Consider the following 26,933-nt stretch of genomic DNA (forward strand, 5'->3'; position numbering starts at 1 on the left):
AGGGGGGAAGCTGGAGAAGAGAGATTAAAAGGCCCCCAAGAAATCAAAGGACCCCACACTGGCTAGAGGGGGCCCTCCAGTCCCCAGCCGTGGGCTCCCAGGGCATCTGAGGGCCAGCGGGTCTGGACCAGTTCTCGGTCCCTGGTGCTGGAAGACGAGATTGTGGGGGGGCGCTGCAGGGGTGATGGGCAGGCCTGGGACCCGTGAGGGGAAAAGAAAAACCAAGAGCTAGAAGAGGGGAGAGAGGCCCCTCCCGAGGGGGAGCGGCGGGTTTTTGGGGGCGGACAGCGGGCGCCGTCCTAAGGGAAGTTAACCTGAATTGGAGTTACCGAGGTAGCTGGCTAGAAAAACTGACCCCTGCCCACCTTACCCCACCTGGAGCCACGCCCTGGGGTTCCCTCCCCGCCTCAAGTCCCCCCTCCAGTCTGCAGGGGGGGTGGAGGGAGAGGGAGGGTCCCTGACCACAAGCCCGGTCTGCGAAATACGTTATTGCACTTTCCAAAAAAATAACGACACAGCTGCGGCTAATCCCTCCCGTCCCCTGCACCCAACCCCCCCTACGGCCCCTCCCGGACACCCCCATTTCGCCTCGTCCCCGGCCCACCCACCTCCCCCAAACCCACTCCATGGCTTCTTGGCTTTGAAAACGCTTGTTTCTGGGCGCCGCAGTCAGTCGGGGCTCTCTCTGCTGGGGGGAAACGGGGGAAAAGGGGGAAGGTCGGGGACCAGGCATAGGACGGTGAGGGGTGCGGGGTGGGGGCCAGCCCGGGCACCAGCTGGAATGCTCGATGCTGAAGAAGACCAGGGGTCACCCTCTTGTCCAGGGGCTGGCCAGGCTTTGGGGGGGGGGCACAGTTCATTGCTCTAAGTTCCTTCCCATTCTTGTAGCTTTGCTTGTCCGGTTTTCTGCTTCTGTGTTTTTTCCTTTTCCTATATATTTTTTGTTGTTTTGCCTGTGTCTGTGTGTGTTTTTGTCTTTTTTTTTTTCCTTTGATCCTCCCATTGCACAGTCTAGGTGCTGCAGGCGCTGGGCGCTGGGGGAAAAGGGGTGCCCTGGAAAAAGGATCGGTCCAACGGACGGTGGTGACGACAAGGGTCAGGTTGGCTCCTGCTCCTGTGCCCCGAGGCCCGCCTTGCAGCCCTGCCAGTGTGCGTTAGTGCGTCCGTCCGTCTGTCCGTGCGCTCCTTCGATCTCCGCGCTCGCTCCCGGGAGAGCACCTGGAAGAGGGGTCCGGAGGCCAGCAGCCGGTCAGCAGGCCGACACCAGCCCCTTGGGGAACGGGCAGCGGCGCTTAGGCCGCGGCCCCTCGTCGTCCTCATCCTCGTCGTCTTCCTCATCCTCGTCTTCGTCCTCAGAGGACGACGAGCTGTCCAGCGTCAGGTCTACCACGTCAGCGCTGGCCTTGCCATTCTCGGGGCCACCCCCCGGGCCACCTCCGCCGGCGCCCCCGAGCGCCCCCGCCGTGCTGCCACCTCCACCGCTGCCGTTCATGCTGGGGGCAGCCAGGAGCCTGTTGGCATCCGAGTTGCCTGCGAAGAGGGCAAGGGGTGGTGGTGGTGGTTAGGGTAGGGCTAGGCTGGGCAGGGCCGGGTGCTGGGAGGAAGGGGCAGGGGGCAGCCCTGACTCACCAAGCACCAAGATGGAGCACTGTGGGCTGCAGCTTCGCTCCTTCTCGGGCCGGATCGGGCGCCACGAACCGTCCACCAGGTATTCGATCTCATCAGCGTCCTCACATTCGCTCAGGATCTTGGAGAGGAGCCTGGGGGGGGGGGCGAGAGGAGGCCACACACACCCATGTAATGGGAGCTGCATCCCAGACGGGCGGTTGGGGGCCGCCTGTACCAGAGCAGCCATTCTGCCACAATGCACGGCACTCCCGGAAAACTCCTACTCAGCCCCCAGAGCCCCATTTGGCAGTTCCTCTTCCTCCTCCGGCAAAGCCTGGGCTGCAGCGACTGCTGCTGCTGCTGCTGCTTCTCCCACCCCAGGGTCAGCCAGAGGTGGGGGGGGGGGAAGGAAGGCCTGAGGACAAGTCACTAAAAACCCAGGGACAGACAAGGTCCCCTCCCCCAGGAAGCTTCCCAGATTACCGACCACAACCCACACTCCCAGCCCCAACGGCTGACACCCGAACTGAGTGGCCTGCCCCGGGCCTCAGCGGGGGCCAGCGGGTGCTGGCCATGCAGCTGCCAGGGCCGAACAGAGCCACCATTCAGCCTGGTCGCCTCCCTCTGCCCGGCCTGCCAGAGGGCGGCAGCTCGACCCATCAGGGAGGGCCCCAGGCTCAGAGCTGCATAGACCCTGGTTCGAGTCCTGGGTGAGTTTAGGGACGCTGGGCCTACTAGGGGCTGCCAGTCCACCTGAGATGTGTCTCATCAGGGGTCGGAGGGGCCCCATCCTACTGTGGGAGGGGGATGTGGCCTGGTGAGGGGTGGCGCAGAAGGGCCTGGCCAGTCAAGGGTGTGGTCTCAAGGGCCAGTGGCTGGACATGGACAGCCGGGGGGCACACACCCGTCTATGATGAGCTGGTCATAGGGCGCAGGTTTGTCACACACAGGGCACATCCAGGTGGGCTTCTTCTCATTCATCTGAAGGTAGAAGACAGCGTCGAAGCACTGCAGGTGGGCACAGGTCTCTGCCCGGCAGGGCACCGATAGCCGCATCTTCACCAGCTGCAAGCGGGATGGGGTGGGGCAGGTGGGGCATGAGCAGGCCAGTCACTCCGCAACTCCACCCCACAGATACCCGTGGCACTCGGTAACCCCGCATGGTGGAGGGCAGGCAGAGCTCATGCACACCCCAGCCCACTCCAGGCCTGGCCGCACCCCGCACCCCCAGCCTGCCCTGCCCGCCTCACCGGACAGATGAGGGATACTCGCACGCCTGTGGTGGCAATCTCGCTGTCGGGGTCCAGGCGCAGCTTCTCTTTGACTGCGGGGAGGAGGATGGGCGGCGTGATGGGGTGGAGGGTTTGCAAAGCTGGCCTCTGACTTTTCAGGGCCCTGGGTTGGGCGGTAAGGAATGGGGGCCAGGGACCTCCTGGATCCCCACACCCTGGAACTGACGGTGCTCCCCCAAGGGATGGGTCCACGCCCGCTGTGGGAAGAACCCAGGAGGACCTGCCCCCCCACAATGAGCCTGGGCTGAAGAGGTGGAATGGGGTGCTGAACTCAGGGCTCCCTCCACTCAGTCGTGGGGGGATGATCCCAGCTAAGGCTCTGCTGCCTCCCACACCCCCAACTCGGAGGGCTCTGGCACCACCCCCACCAAATTCGCTCACCCAGTGCCTTGCACAGCTCGGGGTGCTTCACTCCAATGGTCTTTAACCGCTGCAGCAGCTCGGATGAGGTCAACTGCCGCACCAGGTACAGCGCCACCGAGTAGCTCTGCGGGCAGGTGAGGATGGACAGTCACAGACACACAGAGACAGGTAGATGGGCTGGGAGGTGGGAGGCCCGCCCCACTCACCTTGCCATAGTTGCCCCAGGTGACAGTGATGCGGTTGGTGGCTGAGGACAGGTACATGAGGTGGGTGAGGTTGATGGGGCGGCAAGGCCGCTTGGGCTCCACGCCCGGCTTGTTGGACGGGTAGTAACCCTGCGAGCGGACGGGCAGGTGGGTGGGTGACTCTCCTGCTCCCCACTATGCCGAGCCCTCCTCCCAGGTAGAACCCCCGTCTCCCTCACCGGGACGGAGCAGTAGCTGTGGTTGACCTTCACGGCGATGTTGGGGGGGTACTGGTCTTCCTGGGGGCCGCTAGCGTCCGAGTAGCAAATCCTGTGTGTGTGGAACATAGCGGGTGTGGGCTGCAGCTGCCAGTGGAGGGCAGAAGCGAGCGGGTGATAAGATTTGAGGGGTTTGGGGGTGATGAGGAGTGGGGTGCTCACCTCAAGACCACCTGCACGGCCTTGACTCCAGGCTGCAGCTCCCTGGAGGAGGAAGGAGTGTGAACCCAAGCCCGATAGGAAGGGGAATCCGGGGCCCCCCCCAAGCCCCTCTGTCCCACACCTGGAATTCCGGATGAGTTCCACCTGGCGCGGCGTCAGGGCGAAGATGCACGGGCTTTCCTGCAGTTTCTCGCTGCTCTGTGGGACTGACACACACCGACTTGCTGCCATGGGGCCCCGCAAGAGGCTCCTTGGGTGCCCCCCCAGGGGCCATCCCGCTGCTTCCTGGCTCTGCAGAGACCTGCACCCAGGCTGGGAGGGCAGCGGGGCGTGTGTGTGGCACAGGTGAGTATGGGTGGGTACTAATGTGGGGAGGACAGGCTACTTGCAGCACCGTGCTGTGGGGTGGGGTGGGGTGCAGCCCACTGAGTCATTTTTTTGTTGTTTTCGTTTTCCTCCGGACCACATCCAGTGAGGCTTAGGGCTGACTCTTGTCTGTGCTCAGGGATCACGCCTGGTGGTGCTCTCGGGACCATGCTTGGAGGCTGCGGATGGAACCCAGGTCGGCTTGTGCAAGGCAAACAGCCTCGCCACTGGCAGGGTTTCCCCCAACCCCAATCAGCCACCCTAGCCATCTCTGAAGCATGATGGGACAGCAGGGAGGGCGCCTACCTTGAAGGTGGCCGTGACGGGGGTTCTACCCGGCACTGCACAGGTCCCCCCAATCCCACAAGAGTGATCCCTGAGCACAGAGCCAGAGTCCTGAGCCTGCTGGGAATGACCCCAGCAAATAGGAAGAGGGTGTAAGGCCCTGGCAGCCCCATGTCTGTACCTGTTTATCATTGAGGGTCCCCGGGGAGTTGAGCCTCTGGGACAACATGGAGACTGGTAAGGGGACACAAGTCCTGCCCTGAGACAAGTCAGGGCCTGCTCAGGGCAGGAGTGGAGGTGGGCTGCCTTCGAAGTCTCAGTCCCTCGGGCAGGCACTTCCTGGGGGGCTCTTCAGGCCAGGGGCAGACAGTGCCCATCCCCCACCCAGCGTCCTTTCCTTCATCCCACAGGGTTGTGATCCCGAAGAGTCCCTTTCAACGATCCCACAGGGCCCTGGGGCGCCTCCTTATCTGGAAGGTTCCACTCCCAGCAGCCCGCATGGGCCCCAAGCTGACAGGGGCAGGGGCAGAGCTCGGAGAGGCAAGAGGCTAAAAAGCAAGAGGCAGCGCCAGGCTGGAGAGTGGATACCTTGGCCCAGCTCCCAAGGCTCTTGGGAACCAAGTAGCTCAGGCCACTCGGAACCTCCCCAAAGCCAAGCTGAGATGGGGGCCTGACCTCTGATCCCCCAATACCCCACAATGTAGAGGGGGCCCAGGAGCGATGACAGGGCAGGGGACAACACAGGTTCATTCCCCAGTGTTGTGTATGTAAACATTACCATGGGATTATGTTACTGATCCTAGGCTGATTGGTGATTGTGCCCTACCCTAGGGTGTGACCTGATTCTGTTCCACACCCAGCACCAGGAGTATTCCCCGAGCACAGGGCCAGGGGTCTTGGGTGGCCCCCAAAACCAAAAGAAGGGTGGAAATGAGAGTACAGCAGGGAGAGTGCTGGCCTGACCTTGCAGTCAGCTGAGTGGGGTTCAATCTCTGGCATCTCATAGGGCCCCCCAAGCACCACCAGGAGTGATCCCTAAGTGCAGAGCTGGGAGGAAGCCCTGAGCACTGCAGTGCATGGTTCCCTTCAATTTTTCTTTCTTTTTTTTGTTTTTGGGTCACACTGGCAGTGCTCAAGGGTTCCTCCTGGCTCTACACTCAGAAATCGCTCCTGGCAGGCTCGGGGACCATATGGGATGCCGGGATTCAAACCACTGTCCTTCTGCATGCAAGGCAAACACCCTACCTCCATGCCATCTCTCCGGCCCCTAATTTTTCTTAAATAAATTAAACAGAAAAAAAAGGGGGGGATGAAGTAGATGCAGGGAGTGGCTGAGTCTCTAGGGGAAGAGCATGGAATGCATAGCTGTCGAGAAGCTGGACACCTGAATAGTCTGGCCACCTCGCCCCCCCACCCTTGTTGTTTGTATCTGCTGACATGGGGGCCTGGCCCAGTGCCACCAAACCAAGGTACAGGATGGACCCCCCAGGCCATAATTCATAATTATGGACCCATAATTCAGAGCACATGGGAGGGGCTCTGCTGGGTCCCCTGGCTTGGGCGACCACAACAGCTGGGGCCCAACAGCAGAGCAGAACTGGCCAGGGGATAGTCGCCTCCCTATTTCCCCCGAAGAATCCTGGGCCCAACCCAGCACGGCCCCAGACCATGAGTCAGGAGGGACAGTCACGTTCCAGGCGTTGGTTGGGGAGCACCCAGACTCTTCTGGCGGTGCTCAGGGACCCCATGGGCTGCTGGGGATTAAACCTGGGTTGGGTGCTGGGTTTGAGCAAAGTCAATGCCCTCCCACACTGGTCCCCTGCCACCGTTCCAGACCTGCCCCTGTCAGCTTCTTGGGCAGGGCAGGGGCCCAGGGACTCTGGAACAGCTGGGTTCAGGGCTGAAGCAGTGGCAACCTAGGAGGGCCCCCGGGGAAGGTCCAGTGCAGCCTCCCTTCCCTGGTATATTTTGGGGCCCTGTCACAATGGCCTGTATTCACAGCCAGCTCCCTGCCCCCACCAGCTCCCAGCCGTACCACCTCCCACAGAAGCCTTCCCGACTGCCACCTCTGGCCCAGTCTCTCCAAGTCACCCATGACACCCTAGCATTACCCCAGGGTGGGTCCCGAGCTCCCCTGTGAGAGGCCCTAACAAAGCTGCCCCAGAGCCTGGGGGAGGAAGCCTGTGTCCTGAAGGGGGGGGGGTGACCACTGCGCCCCCGTCTGCTACCTTGGGGCTCAGCACAGGATGTGGGGGGGTGGAGGCGGGGCCCAGCCCAGAGTCAGGTCAGTGACCAGCTTCCTTCCTTCCGCAGTCTCATGATGGGCCTCGCTGTACCCCGCAGGCCACGCCGGGGGTACTCCTGGGCCCCCTGAGACTGCGCCTTGCACAGCCGTGTGACCTGGGACATGGCCCCCAGCCCTGCTGGGGTCAGGAAGAAGGTGCTGACCCACCCCATCAACCCCTCTTCAGGGCTTAGTCCAGGGGGCAGCAGGACTGAGCTGAGGGGCTCAGGCGGAGGTTTGGGGGTGGGGGCTTCGGGGGTCTCCCACCACCCTCAGACCCTGCAGTGTCACCACCCCTCCCCCACCCACATTCCAGAGCTTGATTTATGGGGGCTCCTGACTGGCTCTGGGAGGGGGGCGCTCTGGTCCTCCTGCAGGGTCAGGGCGGGGCAAGGGGAAGGGGAGGAGCAGGGCGGAGCAAGGGTCTCGGGGGACCCCCCAGCGACCAGGGTCCTGGGACAATGAATGGGGGGCCCTGATCCCAGTAAACAGAGGGACTTGGGGGGGTCCGGGGAGGGTTGTGGGCGGGGCTACCTCTTTGTTCACAACCGCCCTGGCAGACAGGCCCTCCCGGAGATCAGGTGACTGATGGGGGGGTCCCGGGGGCTCTGGGCAGAGATGCATTGTGGGATGCGCATTTCATGTCACAAGCAGCAGTGAAATCCCCGGGAAGGGCCTCATTCAAGTCCCCCCAATCTCCCACCTGAGCCCCACTCAGAAGGGCTCCCCCCCCCTGGCCCCCCTAGTGAGACAGCTGGGCCATTTAGCCGAGGGCAGAGGACAGGCCCTGTCCAGAGAGAAGGTAGAGGGCCATCTGGAGCATAAGGGACATGGCGCAGGTAGAGGAGCTCTGCATCCGACCAGGCCCTCAATCCCCCCCCTCCACCCACCAGGGCCCTGGGATGGCAACGAAGGTCCAGGTAGGTGGATGGCGGGGCTGCGGGAGAGGGGAGAGGACCCATTAGGACTAGACTATGGGGGCGTCATGAGGAACAGCAGGCAGGACCCACAGCTACCGATGCTGCCCAATCCCAAATACAGGCTGTTAAGAACCCAGCTAAAGGGCCGGAGAGATAGTATGGAGATAAGGCATTTGCCTTTCATGCAGAAGGACAGTGGTTCGAATCCTGGTATCCCATAAGGTCCCCTGTGCCTGCCAGGGGCGACTTCTGAGCATAGAACCAGAAGAAACCCCTGAGCCAGCGCTGCTGGGTGTGACCCAAAAACCAAAAGGAAAAAAAAAAAAAAAAAAAAAGAAACCAGCTGGGAGTGACCCCTGAGGATGCAGGGTGGGAGGGTCCCCAGCACCACTGACCCCATCACAGGAAGCTGTAACATCGAGCTGTGCCCAGGGACACAGGACAAGGGGTTAGGCGTGGCTCAAGGGGGTACCCTATCCCCTACCCCCAAACCCACACAGACACACGTGGAGGAGTAAAAGCAGGGAGTCAGTGAGTGGGACACAGAGGAACCCCAGAGCCGGCTTTCAGCACTGAGCAGTCCTGGGGGGTTCCCACAGACCCTGAACCCCCTTTCTTTCCACCAGGAGGGGGCGCACTTGGCCTGGCCAGGAGAGCAGGGACACAGCCTGGGAGTGTGAGACTATGTGCGTGCTTGCGCTGTGTGTATGTGTGCGTATGTGCGTGCGTGCGTGCGTGTGTGTATGTGTATGTGTGTGTGTGTGTGTGTGTGTGTGTGTGTGTGTCTGGGGGTGTTCCTCCCTCCAGCGGGCCACTTCTCCTTCTCTGCCTCCCACCCCAGCTCTCTCGCTCGCTCACCCAGCTCGGTGGGCTTCAGCAGCTCGTCCAGCATGTTGAAAAACGGCAGCTTGACCAGGCGCACCTCAGGCTTGAGGGCCTTGGGTAGGCGGCTCAGTCCGTTGAGGTACTTGCCGTAGAGCACCGGGAAGTCCAGGTTGGGGCCAGCCAGGGGCGTCCGGGCCCCCGCGCCGGCCCGGGGCTCGCGCTCGTAGGCGGCGGCAGCGTGGACGGCGGCCAGGCCATCGAGGGGCCGAGGCGGTGCGGTGGCGGGCTGGGGCGGCGGGGGCGGCTGCTGGGGGGGCCCCGGGTCGGCCTGTTTCTTGGCATAACGAGTCTCGTACAGCTCCTTGATCTTCTTGAAGAGCTCCGGGCTGCAGTCGAACTGCACCAGCTGCAGCGCCCGCGTCACCAGCTCGTGCTTGAGGCCGCTTTTGCTGCGGCCCACAAAGCCCAGAAGCATCTGCAGGTCCGAGACTCGGAAACTCATCACCATGTTCTGGGGAGAGGGGAAAGGCGGGTGGGGGTGTGGGGGGTGGTGAGCACAGGCGGGGCAAACAATGACACCCACTCAGAGGCCGCCCCAGGGCCTCCTCATGCCAGGTCACCAACTGGCAGCTGAGCGGGAATGGAAGGGGCCCACAGTCGCTCCTTTGGGGGCACAGTGGAAACTCCCCTCGTGCTTCCCCATGAGGTCGACCGGCTGCTGTTCTTTCCTGCTGCTTCCAGCTCATTCTCCTGTGCACGCACCCCCCCCCCCAACTCACACACAGTGGAATTTGGGGAAACATCATCTGGGAGGTGAGGACGTTGGGACACGTTAGGGGAGATTCCCTTATTCATTGTCCCAGGACCCTGGTCGCTGGGGGGTCCCCGGAGACCCTTATTCCCAGAGTAAGAGCACCGTGGGAAGGGGTGCTGCTGGCCTTGCAAGCGGCTGACCCAGGTTCAATCCCCATTGTGTCCCCTGAGTCTATTAGGAGGGATTCTTGGGGTGCAGAGCTAGGAGGAATCTCTTGAGCACTGCCGGGTGTAGCCCCCAAACCAAAACACACCATCGGGGCCGGGAAGGTGGCGCTAGAGGTAAGGTGTCTGCCTTGCAAGCGCTAGCATAGGACGGACCTCGGGTTCGATCCCCCAGCATCCCATATGGTCCCCCCAAGTCAGGGGCGATTTCTGAGCGCATAGCCAGGAATAACCCCTGAACGTCAAATGGGTGTGGCCCAAAAACAAAAAAAAAATAAATAAAAAATAAAAACATTATACAACCAGGGGCCGGAGAGATAGCATGGAGGTAAGGCATTTGCCTTGCATGCAGGAGGTCATCAGTTCGAATCCCGGTGCCCCATATGGTCCCCCGTACCTGCCAGGAGCAATTTCTGAGCCTGGAGCCAGAAATAACCCCTGAGCACTGCCGGGTATGACCCAAAAACTACAAAAACTACAAAAAAAAAAAACAAAAAAAAAAACATCATTACAAAGGTTGCCAGACATGGGGCCGGAGAGATAGCATGGAGGTAGGGCATTTGCCTTGCATGCCGAAGGACCGTGGTTTGAATCCCGGCATCCCATATGGTCCCCCGAGCCTGCCTGGAGCGATTTCTGAGCATAGAGCCAGGAGTAACCCCTGAGCGCTGCCAGGTGTGACCCAAAAAACAAAACAAAACAAAAAGGTTCCCAGACATCTCCCAGCATTCCCAAGGGTCAGGGCCTGCCCCGACAGACCCTGGGGTCTGGGGGTGGCTGGAGACTGTGCTGGGGATGTGGGGAGATACAGCTTGGTGTTCCCAGGCCAAGCAGAGTACTGAGGGTGGAACACTGTGTAACCCCTCAGCACCTCTACAGTTGGGCCCCCCTTAACAATCCAGAGCAATACACAGCAGGGAGGGCATTTGCTTTGCAGGGAGCTGACGGGGGTTCGATCCCCGGCATCCCATAGGGTCTCCTGAGCTTGCCAGGAGTGACCTCTAAGCACTGCCAGGTGTGGCCCCCAAAGAATCCCCGCCTAAAAACAACCCAGACCAAACAGGTTGGGCAACCTCGCCCCTTACATTCTTGGGGACCTGCATGCAGAGTTGGGGTACTGATGGGGGACACCCCCCAGAACAGAGTTCAGAGTCCCTGAGGGTCTGGAGGTTTTCCTCTCCTCTCCCCTCCCCCTCCCCCCCCTCTCTCTATTTTTGGATCACACCCGGCAGTTCTCAGGGGCTACTCCTGGCTCCATACTCAGAAATCGGCCCCGGCAGGGTCAGGGGACCATATGGGCTGCCGGGATTCGAGCCACTGTCCTTCTGTATGCAAGGCAAACGCCTTACCTTCATGCTATCTCTCCGGCCACAACTGACTTTCTTTTTGTGTGTGTGTGTGTGTGTTTTGGGTCACACCCGGCAGTGCTCAGGGGTTTCTCCTGGCTCCATGCTCAGAAATCGCTCCTGGCAGGCTCGGGGGACCATATGGGACGCCGGAATTCGAACTGATGACCTTCTGCATGCAAGGCAAATGCCTTACCTCATTCTATCTCTCTGACCCCCACAACTGACTTTCATTGAAAAAAATGTGATGAGAAAAAAAAAGTGCGAGGAGCCTGAGTGATAGCACAGCAAGGAGGGCATCTTGCAGCTGCGGACCTGGGTTCCATCCTCAGCATCCCATAGGATCCTCTGAGTCCACCAGAATTAACCCCTGAGGAAGTGCAAGGTGTGGACCAGAAAAGCACAGCTGTAGGGCATTTGCCTTGCATGGGCCAATCTTGAATGGACTCTAGTTAGAATCCCGGCATTCCATATGATTCCCCCAAGCCTGCCAGGAGAGGATTTCTGAGTGCAGAGTCAGGATTAACCCGAGCGTGGCCGGGTGTGACCCAAAAATCAAAACAAAACAAAACAAAACAAGGGGCTGGAGAGAGAGCATAGAGGTAAGACATTTGCCTTGCATGCAGAAGGACAGTGGTTTGAATCCCAGCGTGCCCTATGGTGCCCGGAGCCTGCCAGGAGCGATCTCTGAGCATGGAGCCAGGAGTAACCCTTGAGCGCTGCTGGGTGTGACCCAAAAACCAAACCAAAACAAAAAGGTCGTTCTAGCAGAAAGTGGGGACAAAGCTTCAGCCCAAGACCAGAAGTCAGGATGGCACCCCAAGACCAAGAAAAAGATCTAGCACTACTGTTGTAGTTTCCTGACAAACCCACGTTTGTCAAAGTCTGACCCCTGCAGCTTCCAGATTATGGGGTGCAATTCTAGATGTGGGGGGCCAGAGTAGTGACTGCTGGGCAGAGTCTACTGGGGCATGCAGGCTGGAGGGGGACTCTGAGATGCCAGCAGCAAGCAAGGCAGTCAAGAAGTTCAGCACTTGGGCCCGGAGAGATAGCACAGCGGCATTTGCCTTGCAAGCAGCCGATCCAGGACCAAAGGTGGTTGGTTCGAATCCTGGTGTCCCATATGGTCCCCCATGCCTGCCAGGAGCTATTTCTGAGCAGACAGCCAGGAGTCACCCCTGAGCACCATCGGGTATGACCCAAAAACTTAAAAAAAAAAAAAAAGTTTAGCACCTTGGGGTTGGAGAGATAGCAGTGGTAGGGCATTTGCCTTGCACACAGCAAGGCACTAATAGACTGTGGTTTGAATCCCAGCATCCCATATGGTTCCCAGAGCCTGTCAGGAACGACATCTGAGCCCCAGAGCCAGGAGTAATTCCTGAGCGCTGCTGGGTGTGACCCACCCTCCCAAAAAGAAGTTCAGCACCAGGACTTAATCACAACACTTGGGGACCATTCCCCGTGGGAACCTTGCTCCCTGTACCAGCTGCATGTGGGGAAATGGAGTCTCAGTGAGGATCTGGGGGTCCCTGACTTCCGGGGACAACTAGCTCAATTAAGGGGAGGCCACCCCTCCTGCGCAAGATCTTGCCAAGGACCCTGGGGGCCTGACCCCACACATACATGGGAATAGAGCAAAGGCACCAAGAAGGAATGGCAAGATCCGGTGGTGGGGTCCTCCTTTGCACCCACCCATCTGCCTTTTTTTTTAACAATCGATTTCCCACCAGGAAGGAGCCTGCGCTGGGGGATGTGGGAGTACACGGGGGGGGGGGGGTTTAAGGTGGGAGCCCTTGTGAAGGGCCACACTCAGGGCTCCGAACTTCGTACTCTGGCTCAGTTATAAATAGCTCCCACCTCTCCAGAGGCATCCAGAACCTTCCAGAGCCCTGTTCCACTCCCCCAAGATAACCGTTGCCCCCTGAAGATACCCAGGGTAAGGTTTTTTTTTTTTTTTTTTTTTTTTTTGGTTTTTGGGTCACACCCGGCAGCGCTCAGGGGTCACTCCTGGTTCTGCACTCAGAAATCGCCCCTGGCAGGCACAAGGGACTCTATGGGATGCCAGGATTGGAACCACCATCCTTCTGGATGTAGGGCAAATGCCCTACCTCCATGCTACCTCTCTGGCCCCCCCCCAGGGCAAGTCTTATTTGGAGTTTTCCAAGTTTGCAACCCCCCAAGAGAAAAAAGTAAAAGTAAAAACAAACTCAGCTCTTAAGGAGAGGTTGGAAAGAGCCTATGGCAGTACTGGAGGGCCCTCACCCTCAGACCCTCCAAAATGACAGTGAAAAGCTGATCACAGAAGCAGAGGGGGGGCTCTGTAGGAATTTGGAGGGGTGTTTGTGGCTAATCTCTCATATGCTGAGACTCTCAGGGGAGGAAAGGGCCATAATTAGGAAAGGAGCAATAATTAGTCTAAGGGTATTTAGGTGCTGTCCCCCCTCCCAGCACTCCAGGCCCTGCCAAGAGTAAACCATGGGCATTCCTGTGTGTGACAACCAGACCAGAAAATAAGTAAAATAAAAAATGTCCATGGGGGCTGGGGCGATAACATAGGGGGTAGGGTGTTTGCCTTGCACGCAGCTGACAGGGTTCGATCCCCAGCTTCCCATAGGGTCCCTGGAGCCTGCCAGGAATCATTTATAAGCGCAGAGCCAGGAGTGCCACTGGATGTGGCCCCAAAACACCCCCCAAAGTATCCATCTACAGGGAGTGGGACCCTGACCCCTCAAATCTCATACTGCAAAGCACCCTGCTGAGTTAAAAGTTAGGGTTCCTCTTCTCCAGGCACGCAGAAGTGTGAGGGACCCCTCCCCATCTGGGACAAAGGCAGGACAACGTCTGCAAGTTTGGGGGTCGGTGGGTCTGGGATCTGGGAGGAGGGAAGCAAATACCAGGGCTCCCTCAGGTCCAGTCTCTGTCCGTGTCTCAAACATACACACTTGAACGAACTTCTGGGGGCGACAACGGGGGCCCATGGTGTCCTGGTTGGGTTTGGGGGAGGCCGTTTGCACGGAGCCCGGGACAGGAGGCGTCAAAGCAGCCCCCACACCCACCCACCCGGGAGAACAGCTCCCCGACAGTCAGCTAGAGAGAGATCAAGCCTGGAGCCGAGTCTGGGATCGATACCAGAGCCTGGCAGGGAGCGAGGTGGGAGGAGGGAGGGAGGGCGGGAGGGAGAAGGGAGGCCGCGAGCCCAGACGTCCCGACGCGACTGGGGGTTGGGGGGATGCAGAGCAGATCAAAAGGGGACACCCGATCCCCAGGAGGCGGGAGGGAGGCAGGCGAGCCTGGGTGTCTAAAAGGTTTTAGAGACCCCCGGGCGGGTGTGTGGGAGTTGCTGGAGACTGGCCCAACCGGTGGGGCTCAAGGGGCGGGAAAGATCTGGGGGTGCAGCAGCAGGGGGGCGGGGCCCGGGCGGGTTGGGGTTGGGGGGGGCCCCAGGGTGCTTGCACCGAACCCATCAGAGGGTGCTGACGACGGTGGCAGCTGCGGGGCTCGGGAGGGGGGACCCCAAAAGGCGCTAAGCCCCCCGAGCCAGCCGGGGGAGGAAATCGGGGCGCCTTGGGGTGCAAGGAGAAACCGCAGACACTCGCCCAGAGCCAGCAGCAAGGACCCCCCTGGGTCTGGAGGAGCTGTATCGGGGTCCGGGGAGCAACTGGGGGTGGGGGGTCCCCCGAGTCTCAGGCCTGGAGGCGGGGCCCGGTCTGATCTCGGGGTTTGGGGGGGATCGGACCCGAAAGGCTCAGGCTGGGCACCGGGGGAAGCCCTGGCTGCATGCGGGGGAGGCGCGGCCGTTGGAAGCCTCCCTTCCCTCGGACCCGGGCCCGGAGGAGGCGCCACGACCCCGCCCCCGATCCCCGCCCCGCACACGGAGCCTCCCAGGGCCGGAGCGGGGGGCGCGGGGGAGCCGGGCGGGCAGCCGCGGGAGGCCCCCGGCCTCTGCGGGCTTCACAGCGGGGGCTCGGCCCTGCCCCCGGCCCGCACCCCGCACGCCCCGCCGCCCGGCCCGGCGCCGCCGCCGCCGCCTCCGCCGCCGCTCACTCACTTTGGCCTCCACCAGCTCCGCCGCCATCTTGGCCACCAGCGTCCCCCGCGCCGGGAGCCCCCAGCCGTCGCGTCACGTGACCCAACGCCACTCGTGGGCGGGGCGTCTGCGCTGGCCAATCGGCGGCCGCGCGCGCTTACCTCGCCGCTGCGCACGCGCGCAACGACGCCGCCCGGGCGTCCAGCCAATCAGGTTGAGCCTCCTCCAACGTCTGTGCTCGCACTCGCCCCTCCCGCTCGTTTCTCCCCCCCCCACCCGCCCCCTCCCACCCCGACGGCATCGCAAACGCAAGCCACGCCCACCCCGGGGTCGCGTCTTCTTTCTTAAAGCGACACGAGCCTCTGTCTCTCTCTCGCGCGCGCGCGCAGGTGTGGGGGTGAAGCGGGCGGCCGCCGGGAAGGAATCGTGTCGTGGGAGGGACGGGGAAGGCCCGGCGGCGGCAGCGACGACGATGCCGCCGGCTGTCTCGAGTCCCAGCGCCGGGTGTCGCCGGATGCGCCCCGGATGCCTGGGTGGTGGGAGCGGCGGTGACCTCCGGAGCCTTGCACGGAGGCCCGCGCTCTGTACATCCGGGTCCCCGCGCTCTGCTTGCCCTGGGCCCTGGGCAAATGCCTGGGGATCCTTTCCCAGGTTTCCTGCAGCTCCCCAAAACTCTTGTTGCCTTTCTCCGCAGTGTACACTAAACCGCGTCTCCCCAACACCAAGCACTAAAAAAAAAGGTTTGGGATCTGCAGGGACCCTCCTTAGCCTACTCCAAGGCTCCCCAAGGCTTCCTACTGATTGCCTATTTAATAGGACTGGGGAACCCCAACTTTTTTCTCCTCACTAACCAGCAGCCAGAGGCCATTCATTCCCTGAGATCCTAATTCGCTTATTTGTTTAGTTTTTTGTTTGTTTGTTTGTTTTTTGAGCCACCACACTCAGGGCTTACTTCTGTTCTCTCTAATCAGGGATCATTCCTAATGCTCAGAGGACCCACGTAGGAGGCTGGGGATCGAACCTGGGTCGGCCTTAAGTAACGCAAGAGCCTCCTTCCCTGCAGTACTATCGCCCCCGGCGGCCCCTGAGATCTTGATTCTCCAGTGCCCCTCCCTCCTCTCCCCACCAGCTCAGTGATCAAGGTAAGTTTGATGGAAAAAGTTCCCAAGTTCTGCTGGACCTCAGGTTTTGCATGCTGGAGCACCAAGGTCCATCCCCCCAGGGACTACAGTGTGTGTGTGTGTGTGTGTGTGTGTGTGTGTGTGTGTGTGTGTGTGTGTGTGTGTGTGTGTGTGTATGTAACTATATAGGGGTGCCAGGGATCGAACCTGGGCCAGCAGCATGCAAGGCAAACACGCTGTTTGTTGTACTATCTTTTTACCTATTTAAACAAGTGGGTTGAAGACTTCCACAAAGTTGGAAAAACAGCTGGTGGCGTTCAGGGGCCTTTCCACCTCCCTCCTGGGTTCTTTTTTTTTTTTTTTTTTGTGCTGTTTTGGAAAGGGAGTTGGCCCCTATGTTGGCTTCTGTGCTTAGGAGCGACCCCTGCTGGAGCTTGCGGGACCATTACATGGTCCCAAGGTTCAAATCCTAGTGACTAGGGCCTAGTCTCTGCCATGGCAGCCAGGCACTGGGCTTGTGCCTTCCCTCCCATACTGTGTGTCTCGGCCACCAAAATAACACATTTGTCACCCCAGTGGTTTGTCAAATCCCAGGATAGTGGTGTGACTACCACACCAGCAGCTTAGACACACATCTTAATTGAATTTCACTGTCCTAGCTTTTTGCTTTTTTTTTTTTTTTTTTTTTTTTAGTTTGTTTGTTTTTTGGTCACACCGGTGGCACGCAGGAACCAGTCCTGGCTCTGCACTTAGAAATAGCTCCTGGCAGTCATGGGGAACCATATAGGATACCGGGATTCGAACCATCATTGGTCCTGCATTGGCTGCATGCAAGGCAAATGCCCTACTACTGTACTATCTCCAGCCTCACATCTAGGTTTTTTTGGGGGGATGGGGGCCACATCTGGCTGTGCTCAGGGCTGCTGCAAGTGGAAACCAGGCTGACTCTGTAAAATCCAAGTGACCTGTCCTCTGGACTACCACTTTGGTTTTTGATTTGTTTTGTTTTGGAGCCATACCCAGTACTGCTCAGATATTATTTCCTGATTCTTTTTGTTTGTTTTTGTTTTTGTTTTTGGGGGGCAACCCATTTGATGCTCAGGGGTTACTCCTGGCTATGCGCTCAGAAATCTCTCCTGGCTTGGGGGGGACCATATGGGATGGGGGGTGTCGAACCATGGTCTGACCCTAGGCTAGCTCTTGCAAGGCATACACCTTAACTCTAGCACCACCACCTTGGTCCCTACTACCTGATTCTATCTATACTCAGGAATCACTCCTGGCAGACTTGAGGGATCCTTTGGGATGCCAGGGATTGAACTGTGGTCAACCAACGCTGTGCAGCCTCTGTTTTTTTTTTTTTTTTTTTCTTTTTCTTTTTCTTTTACAAGTATGTTTGTTTGAGGATAGTTCTTGTCGTTCCATGTTTTCCAATGGTTTCAGATGTGGTGAGAAAGCTGTTTGATTTTGGGGCTTTAATTTTTGGGTTTGGTTTTGTTTTCTGGTCACTATGCTCAGGGCTTGCTTCTGGTTCCTTTCATCTCATTTGGTTCCCCCCAGGGGCCGGAGAGATAGCATGGAGGTGTTTGCCTTGCATGCAGAAGGACGTGGTTCAAATCCCGGCATCCTATAGGGTCTCCCGAGGCTGCCAGGAGTGATTTCTGAGAGTAGAGCCAGGAGTAACTCCTGAGTGCTGCCGGGTGTGACCCCCCCCAAAAAAAATCATTTGGTTCCCTTAAACCTCCCAGGAATGATCACAGAGGGCAGAACCTGGAGTAAATAAGTCCAGAGCAGAGCTGGGTATGGCCCATAAACCAGTCAACAAACAAAAGTGATTCAGTTAGCCTTTCACCCACCAGTTCCATGTCCAAGAGAAAGCCCCCTGACTAATATCTTTCATAGATGATGAAATTCATTGCCAAGCTCTGCTGTTAGCTAATGTCCTCACTTTAAACCTGTGAACTAGGAGCTATTTTTGGTTCCAAAGAACCAAAATGAGAAAACTAGGGTCTTGAGTGATTATATCATTTATCCAGGTTACAAAAAAAGAACAGGGGTTGTGTGGTATATGAAAATATTTCCGTAAGATTATTCTTTGCCTGTTGTCCCACCTTGACCTTCCAGATGGGGGCGCTGTTGAGAGCCGAATAAATAGTTTGGGAGCGAGGTTTTTCGGGGTCTTTTGCCAGAGTTGGCTGGCTGGCTCAAGGTGTGTTTTGGAGCCAGCAGCAGGCTGACAAAGGACTCTCTTCGCCCAACCTTTTACCCTTTGTTTTTTGTTTTTTGGTTTTGTTTTTTTGTTTTTGGGTCACACCCAGCAACGCTCAGGGGTTACTCCTGGCCCTACACTCAGAAATCGCTCCTGGCAGGCTCAGGGGATATATGGGATGCCGGGATTTGAACCACTGACCTTCTGCACGCAAGGCAAACACCTTACCTCCATGCTATATCTCTGATCCCCAACCTTTTACCCTTTAACCCTCCGGTCTGTGTGGATTATTTGCTGCAGATAAATATTACCAAGATCTCTTCCCACAAGGGGACAAGAGGATGGGGAATCAATTTTTCATTCTGGGAGCTCTTTGAGGATACACAAATACCCAACAAAGGAGTAAACGGGACCCCACAAATGGGGCAACAAGGGTGGGGAGATAGCACAGTGGTAAAGCGGTTTGCCTTGCACGCAGCTGATTCGAACAGAAGGTGTTCAAATCCTGGTATGGTCCATATGGTCCCTCACTTGTGCCTGCTGGAGTGACTTCTGAGCACAGAGCCAGAAGTAACCCCTGAGTGCCACCTGGTATGACCCCAAAAACCAAAAACAACAACAACAACAAAACCCCCAAGGGCATAAATGCTGCATAAATATAGGGGCTCAAGAGAGAAATGGATGGGAAGGCATTTTTCCTGCCTGGAACTAACTGACCCTGGCCCATTCCCAGAGCTCATATTCCCCCCGATCACCGCCAGGGGTCACTCCTGAGCACAGAGCTGGAAATAGGCCCTTAGCATCACTGGGTGTGGTTCCACAAAATGAGACAAACAACAAAGATGATGGTCCTGGGTTAAGGATGTTTCTGGACCACCCAGCATTTCTAGTGAATCTTCCAGGCATCTCTCATTTTGGTACATTTCCAATTTATTGCAATGTCATGATAAAGAATTTTCTTTTTTTTTTTTGGGAGGGGTTCATACCCGGCCACTTAGGGGTTACTCCTGGCTCTGCTTGTGGAGATCACTCCAGGAGGGAAGATGGCAGCGTCGGAGATAGTTCTTCCGGAGAAACTAAGTCACAAAAAATACCGTGCGGCCCTGAAGAAGGAGAAACGCAAGAAACGGCGGCAGGAACTGGCACGCCTGAGAGATGCAGGACTCGCCCAAGAGGAGGAAGAGGAGGAGGCCCTGGATGAAGAAAAACAACTCGAAGAGGAGAGGCTGCGGGAGATAGAGAGGCAAAGGTTGCATCAGGAGTGGTTGCTGCGGGAGGAGAAGGCCCAAGAAGAATTCAGATTGAAGAAGGAGAGGGAAGAGGCCATTCGCAAACGGCAGGAAGAACAGGAGAGAAAACTGAAGGCAGAATGGGAAGAACAGCAGAGGAAAGAGAGAGAGGAGGAAGAGCAGAAGAAGCAGGAGAAGCGAGAAAGAGAGGAGGCCGGCCAGAAGATGCTGGAACGAGCTGAGAACGAGCTGGAAAACGGCACCACGTGGCAAAACCCAGAACCACCCCCGGACACGAGAGTGATGGAGAAAGATCGAGCTCACTGTCCGTTCTACAATAAGACCGGAGCGTGCAGATTTGGGGATCGGTGTTCCCGGAAACACACGGTCCCCACCTCGAGTCCCACCCTTCTCATTAAAAGCATGTTCACCACCTTCGGCATGGAACAGTGCCGACGGGACGACTACGACCCGGACGCCGGCTTGGAGTACAGCGAAGAGGAGACCTACCAGCAGTTCCTGGACTTTTATCACGACGTGCTGCCCGAATTCAAGAACGTGGGCAAAGTGGTCCAATTCAAGGTCAGCTGCAACTTAGAACCTCACTTGAGGGGCAACGTCTACGTGCAGTATCAGTCAGAAGAGGAGTGTCGAGCCGCCCTTACTCTGTTTAACGGACGCTGGTATGCAGGCCGCCAGCTGCACTGTGAATTCTGCCCAGTGACCCGCTGGAAAATGGCCATCTGTGGCCTGTTCGAAATCCAGCAGTGTCCCCGAGGGAAACACTGCAACTTCCTTCATGTCTTCCGAAATCCCAACAACGAATTCTGGGAAGCCAACCGAGACATTCACTTATCTCCGGAGCGGACTGGGTCATCCGGAAAGAACTTGGACAGGAGAGACAGGATGGGCCACCACGACGACTACTACAGCCGGACCAGGAGGAGGAGGAGCCCGAGTCCTGGCCACGCTTACAAAAGAAAAGGGGAGACTGGGAAGAAGAGGCGGAGCAGTCACCGGGAAAGGAGATCCCCCAAATCCTCCCGAAGCCACGAAAGGCACGGCTCGAGGAATCGGAGGAGCAGGAGAGCACGCAGCCACAGCCGTGGCCGCAGGAAAGCCAGCCGCAGTCGGAGGCCCAGCCACAGCCGCAGCCGCAGTAGGAGCCACAGCCGTGGCCGGAGGCAGAGCCGGAGTGGAAAACAGAGCCAGAGCCGAAGCTGGAGTGGTAGCCACAGCCGCAGCCGCAGTCGTAGTCGCAGCTTCTCAAGGTCCAGGAGTCGTGGTAGGAGGAAATCCAAATCGAGGAGTAGAGACAGAACTGTTCCCAGTCCCAAATCCAAATAAAGCGATCTATTCTCAAATGATGGCATCACTGATTTATTTTTTTTATTTCTTAATTTTTTTTGTTTTTTGAGGCCTCACCTGGTTCTGAGCTCAGAAATCGTTCCTGGCAGGCTTGGCGGATTATATGGGATGCCAAGATTGAGCCCGGGTCAGCCACGGTGTAAGGCAAATTTTCTACCCACCGAGCAATTGCTGTGGCACCTAATTTATTTATTTATTTATTTATTTATTTATTTATTTATTTATTTATTTATTGCTTTTTTGGCCACACCAGCAGTGCTCAGAGATTACTCCTGGCTCTGTGCTCAGAAATAATTTCTGGTGGGCTTGGGGGACCATAAGGGATGCCGGAATCGAACTTGGGTTATCTGAGTGCAAGGTGAAAACCCTATTTGCTGTGTTATCTTTCTGGCCCCCATAACTAATTTTTTATGACTGCTGCCTCCTTGGATCAAGGGAAGGCTCTGAACTTAAATGACTTAGCCAGTCTGCTGGAGTCTTGTGTAGAAATCTGTTACTTCTCCGACATCACCCTAGCTTCTGATAGGCAACCAAAAATGTGTTTTGGTTTGGTTTGGTTTTGGAGCCATACCCTGCAGTACTTGGGTTACTTCTAGCTCAGGGCTCAGAAATTGCTGGCAGGCTAGGGGACCATGTGGGATGTGGGGATTGAGCCCAGGACTGCCTTGGGTTGCCTCATGCTAGGCAAAAACCCTGCCACTGTGCTATCGCTCTGGCCCTCCATAACTCATTTCTTATGACTGCTGCCTCCTTGGACTGAGCTCTAATGGTTTAGCAAATCTGCTGGAGACCTGTATATAAATCCTTTTCTTCTCTGACATCACCCTAGCATTCCGATAGGCAACCAAAAATGTGTTTGTTAGTGAGGTGAAATGACTTGTCATCCTACCTTCCCCTGAAGGATAACCAGTTAACATTACAGTATTAGTTTGGTCATTTTTCATCCAAACAGAGTGTACACAAAGTTTTTTTTACACAAAGTTGTATGTGGCTATAGTTGAATATACTTGTTTTCCCCCCATATAAAATATTGTCCTCTTTTTTTTTTTCCTTTGGGTTTTTTGGTTTTTGGGTCACACCCGGCAGCACTCGAGTGACTCCTGGTTCTATGCTCAGAAATCACTCCTGGCAGGCTCAGGGGACAATATCGGATGCCAGGATTCGAACCACAGATTTCTGTATGCAAGGCAAATGCCCTACCTCCATGCTATCTCTCCGGCCCCAAAATATTGTCCTCTTAAAAAAAAATTACTCCAGGGCCCGGAGAGATAGCACAGCGGTGTTTGCCTTGCAAGCAGCCAATCCAGGACCAAAGGTGGTTGGTTCAAATCCCGGTGTCCCATATGGTCCCCCATGCCTGCCAGGAGCTATTTCTGAGCAGACAGCCAGGAGTAACCGCTGAGCACAGCTGGGTGTGGCCCAAAAACCAAAAAAAAAAAAAAAAAAATTACTCCAGGGCTTGGAGAGATAGCACTGCAGCGTTTGCCTTGCAAGCAGCCGATCCAGGACCAAAGGTGGTTGGTTCGAATCCCGGTGTCCCATAGGGTCCCCCGTGCCTGCCAGGAGCTATTTCTGAGCAGACAGCCAGGAGTAAGCCCTGAGCACCGCCGGGTGTGGCCCAAAAACAAACAAACAAACAAACAAAAAATTACTCCTGGCATCCCCCCATGCAAGGTTTCTTCGCCGTTATCTTGGCTGGGTATTTGTGAATCCAAGAACAGTCCCCAGAATGAGAAATTACTTCCCATCCCCTTGTCCCCTTTCGGGGGAAGACCTTGGTAATATTTATCCGCAGCAAGTAATAATCCACACAGACAAGAACGATAGGGTTTAAAAGATCGGGCAAGGAGAGCCAGAGAATCCTCCTGCAGCCAGCAGCTTTTCACAGAAGGACCCCTCACTCCTGTCCCTCAAGCTATTTATTGCCAACTCCACAGCGCCCCACCTGGAAGGGTTAGGTGGGGCAAAAGTCACAGAACAATCCTAAGGAAACACTTTTATATACAATTCCAAGAATCATCTTATGGAAACTTTTTCATATGCTACACCCCCATATGGGATGAAAGGGATTGAACCCCGGTTGGCCACATGCAAGACAAACACCCTTCCTGCTGTGCTATCACTCCAGCCTGATAAATGGGGTGTAGAATATCAGCCCTACAAGGGGTTTTTATTTTTATTTATGTATTTATTTATGTATTGATTTTTGGGCCACATTGACGATGTTCAAGGGTTACTTCTGGTTCTGAGCTGGGAAATCACTCCTGGCAGACTCGGGGGACCATATGGAATGCCAGGGATTGAATCCAGGTCCGTCCCTGGTCGACCATGTGTAAGGCAAATACCCAACCACTCTGCTATTGCTCCAGCCTCAATAAAGGGCTTATAAAGGGTTTTATAAATGTGGAAGATCTTGAGCAAAATCTGGGTCATTTTTTTTCCCTCAACAGCTCCATTGTTAGGTAGCAATTTTTAGCAACAGTATTTTTCATGAAGGTGTATACATGGCTTCTCTCTCTTTTGGGGGAGTGTCACACCTGGAAATACTCAAGATCACTCTTGGGGGACTCTGGGCCATATGTGGTGCTGGAAATTGACCTTAGCTTGGAAGCCTGGGAGCATGTCAGGCAAGAACCCTCCTCCCTGTACCATCACTTGAGACCCATGTATCCGACTGTGCGTAAGACTTAAATTTTGGGGGCCGGGCGGTGGCGCTGGAGGTAAGGTGCCTGCCTTGCCTGCGCTAGCCTAGGACGGACCGCGGTTCGATCCCCCGGCATCCCATATGGTCCCCCCAAGAAGCCAGGAGCAACTTCTGAGCGCATAGCCAGGAGTAACCTTTGAGCGTCACAGGGTGTGGCCCAAAAACCAAAAAAAAAAAAAAAAAAGACTTAAATTTTGAAAAAAAAAAAAAAAAAAGACTTAAATTTTGGCTCTGTGCTTAGAGGCATGCAAATTATGGGCTTCTAGGCTCCACCTCCTTGACCTTGTACCTACAATTATTAAAATAAAGGCGCTTGGGCCGGAGAGATAGCATGGAGGTAGGGCGTTTGTCTTGCATCCAAAAGGATGGTGGTTCGAATCTTGGCATCCCATATAGTCCCCCAAGCCTGCCAGGAGCGATTTCTGAGAGTAGAGCCAGGAGAAACCCCTAAGCGGTGCTGGGTGTGAAACCCCCCCTCCCCAAATTAAGACTCAGCAGTGCCAGGAGTAAGCCCTAAGCTCCACCCAGTAAGGTTCAAGATCCAAAATAAATAAAAGAAAAAGGAAAAGGAAATATAATTTCCCGAGCTATGCCGGGATGCTGGGAGTAGTTGGAAATTGTCACTTCCAAAGAAATATTGATTGGTGCAAAGATGGTCGAGACGAGATTGGTCCTGGAAGGCTGGATTATTCCCCTTCTCCCCCAGGGGAACAACCTCCTTCCCGCAGGCCCTGATGCATTTTGTGCAGCTATATCACACCACGGGAGATAAATCACATCACACCTAAATGTGATGTGATGCATCTAAAACCCACCTGCGCATTTGAAGCTAAACTAGTTTTCGGCAGTTCATGTGTGTGTGCGCGTGCGTGCGCGTGCGCGCGTGTGTGTGTGTGTGTGTGTGTGTGTGTGTGTGTGTGTGTTGTATAGGTAGACCAGATGGCTTAAGTTGAAAGTAGGGCCCAGAGAGATAGCACAGCAGTGTTTGCCTTGCAAGCAGCCGATCCAGGACCAAAGGTTGTTGGTTCGAATCCCTATGTCCCATATGGTCCCCCGTGCCTGCCAGGAGCTATTTCTGAGCAGACAGCCAGGAGTAACCCCTGAGCATCACCGGGTGTGGCCCAAAAACCAAAAACCAAAAAAAAAAAAAAAAAAAAAGTCGAAAGTGGTGTAAGCAGCAACTGGGGGCGCATTGAGGGAGGGATGTGGGCCTGGTGAAGGAATTGTGGAAACATTTGCATACCTGAATCACATTGTGGTTTCACAGTGATTAAATTAAATATGACAACAAAAAAAAACCAGGCAGCCATATAAGACAAGTCCTATACTGCAGAAAAGATTGGTTGTTTGCTTGATTGTTTGCTTTTTGGGCCACACCCGGCAGCCCTTAGGGTTACTTCTGGCTCTGTACTCAGAAATCGCTCCTGGCAGGCACAGGGGACCTTATGGGATGCCGGGATTCTAACCCCCATTGGTCCTGGGCCGCCTGCTTGCAAGGCAAATGCCCTACGGCTGGGCCGATCTGATTTTCTGTTGTTTGTTTTTTTTTTTTTTTTGCTTTGAACCAAGGTGAGATGCAGGTAAGACAAGTGTTTTAACCCCTGTACTATGTCTCCAGCTCTCCTCCCTCCCCTCCCTCCCTCCCCTTCCTTCCTTCCCTCCCTCCCTCCTTCCTTCCTTCCTTCCTTCCTTCCTTCCTTCCTTCCTTCCTTCCTTCCTTCCTTCCTTCCTTCTTTCCTTCCCTCCCTCCCTCCTTCCTTCCTTCCTTCCTTCCCTCCCTTCCCTCCCTTCTCTTCCTTCCTTCCTTCCTTCCTTCCTTCCTTCCTTCCTTCCTTCCTTCCTTCCTTCTTTCCTTCCTTCCTTCCTTCCTTCCTTCCTTCCTTCCTTCCTTCCTTCCCTCCCTTCCCTCCCTTCTCTTCCTTCCTTCCTTCCTTCCTTCCTTCCTTCCTTCCTTCCTTCCTTCCTTCCTTCCTTCCTCCCCTTCCTTCCTTCCTTCCTTCCTCCCCTTCCTTCCCTTTCTGCCTTCCTTCCTCCCCTTCCTCCCCTTTCTTCCTTCCTTCCTTCTCTTCCTTCCCCCTTCCCTCTCTTTCCTCCTTCCTTCCTTCCTTCCTCCCTCCCCTTCCTTCCTTTCTTCCTTCATTCCCTTCCTTCCTTCCTTTCTTCCTCCCCTTCCTTCCTTTCTTCCTCCCCTTCCTTCCTTCCTTCCTCCCCTTCCTTCCTTCCTTCCTCCCCTTCCTTCCCTTTCTGCCTTCCTTCCTCCCCTTCCTCCCCTTTCTTCCTTCCTTCCTTCTCTTCCTTCCCCCTTCCCTCTCTTTCCTCCTTCCTTCCTTCCTTCCTTCCTCCCTCCCCTTCCTTCCTTTCTTCCTTCATTCCCTTCCTTCCTTCCTTCCTCCCTCCCCTTCCTTCCTTTCTTCCTTCATTCCCTTCCTTCCTTCCTTTCTTCCTCCCCTTCCTTCCTTTCTTCCTCCCCTTCCTTCCTTCCTTCCTCCCCTTCCTTCCTTCCTTCCTCCCCTTCCTTCCCTTTCTGCCTTCCTTCCTCCCCTCCCTCCCTCCCTCCCTTCCTTCCTTCCTTCCCTCCCTTCCTTCCCTCCCTTCTCTTCCTTCCTTCCTTCCTCCCCTTCCTTCCTTCCTTCCTTCTTTCCTTCCCTCCCTCCCTCCTTCCTTCCTTCCTTCCTTCCTTCCTTCCTCCCCTTCCTTCCTTCCTTCCTTCCTTCCTTCCTTCCTTCCTTCCTCCCCTTCCTTCCTTTCTCCCCTTCCTTCCCTTTCTGCCTTCCTTCCTCCCCTTCCTCCCCTTTCTTCCTTCCCTCTCTTCCTTCCTTCCTTTCTTCCTTCTCTTCCTTCCCCCTTCCCTCTCTTTCCTCCTTCCTTCCTTCCTTCCTCCCTCCCCTTCCTTCCTTTCTTCCTTCATTCCCTTCCTTCCTTCCTTTCTTCCTCCCCTTCCTTCCTTTCTTCCTCTCCTTCCTTCCTCCCCTCCCTACTTCCCTCCCTTCCTTCCTTCCTTCCCTCCCTTCTCTTCCTTCCTTCCCTCCCTTCTCTTCCTTCTTTCCTCCCCTTCCTTTCTTCCTTCCTCCCCTTCCTTCCTTCCTCCCCTTTCTTCCTTCCTTCCTTCCCTCTCTTCCTTCCTTCCTTTCTTCCCTCTCTTCCTTCCCCCTTCCCTCTCTTTCCTCCTTCCTTCCTTCCTTCCTTCCTCTCCTTCCTTCCTTCCTTCCTTCCTTCCTTCCTTCCTTCCTTCCTTCCTTCCTTCCTTCCTTCCTTCCTTCCTTCCTTCCTTCCTTCCTTTCTCACACCTAGCAGTGCTCAGGGTTTACTCCCACTCCTAAGCTCAGGACCCTATGGGGTGCTGGGGCTCTAACCCTAGTAGTTGGCACTTACAATGCAAGAGC

General features: G+C 56.2%; 2 protein-coding genes and 1 long non-coding RNA gene across 3 annotated transcripts in view; 1 reads left to right on the forward strand and 2 right to left on the reverse strand.

Moving 5' to 3' along the window:
• The window catches only part of LOC126029691 (uncharacterized), a 126,240-nt gene that overhangs the window by 98,201 nt on the left and 1,106 nt on the right, over positions 1 to 26,933 (reverse strand). The window lies entirely within an intron of this gene.
• PIAS4 (protein inhibitor of activated STAT 4) lies at positions 937 to 14,980 on the reverse strand. The gene is made up of 11 exons (XM_049787995.1): positions 14,941 to 14,980; positions 8,602 to 9,079; positions 4,010 to 4,094; positions 3,889 to 3,930; positions 3,688 to 3,778; positions 3,470 to 3,598; positions 3,282 to 3,387; positions 2,859 to 2,932; positions 2,513 to 2,673; positions 1,630 to 1,760; positions 937 to 1,530 (listed from the first exon to the last, which is right to left on the reverse strand). Exons 1-11 carry the CDS (start codon positions 14,965 to 14,967, stop codon positions 1,250 to 1,252), a joined length of 1,605 nt encoding a protein of 534 aa, XP_049643952.1. The 5' UTR covers positions 14,968 to 14,980; the 3' UTR covers positions 937 to 1,249.
• Positions 15,991 to 20,831, forward strand: LOC126029664 (U2 small nuclear ribonucleoprotein auxiliary factor 35 kDa subunit-related protein 2-like). Its single transcript, XM_049787975.1, has 2 exons — positions 15,991 to 16,061; positions 19,248 to 20,831. The coding sequence occupies exon 2, from the start codon at positions 19,293 to 19,295 to the stop codon at positions 20,823 to 20,825; it is 1,533 nt and encodes a 510-aa protein (XP_049643932.1). The 5' UTR covers positions 15,991 to 16,061; positions 19,248 to 19,292; the 3' UTR covers positions 20,826 to 20,831.

Source organism: Suncus etruscus, chromosome 15, assembly GCF_024139225.1.
Source record: "Suncus etruscus isolate mSunEtr1 chromosome 15, mSunEtr1.pri.cur, whole genome shotgun sequence".
Classification (NCBI taxonomy): Eukaryota; Metazoa; Chordata; class Mammalia; order Eulipotyphla; family Soricidae; genus Suncus; species Suncus etruscus.

Bases quoted from the DNA above. Each gene is read 5' to 3' on its own strand.
- PIAS4 (XM_049787995.1), bottom strand. From the start codon at position 14,967: ATGGCGGCGGAGCTGGTGGAGGCCAAA. The intron at 3,388-3,469 runs GTGAGTGGGGCG...ACCTGCCCGCAG, and splicing joins CCTGGGGCAACTATGGCAAG to AGCTACTCGGTGGCGCTGTA. The intron at 2,674-2,858 runs GTGAGGCGGGCA...TCCCGCTTGCAG, and splicing joins GAGTATCCCTCATCTGTCCG to CTGGTGAAGATGCGGCTATC.
- LOC126029664 (XM_049787975.1), top strand. From the start codon at position 19,293: ATGGCAGCGTCGGAGATAGTTCTTCCGGAGAAACTAAGTCACAAAAAA.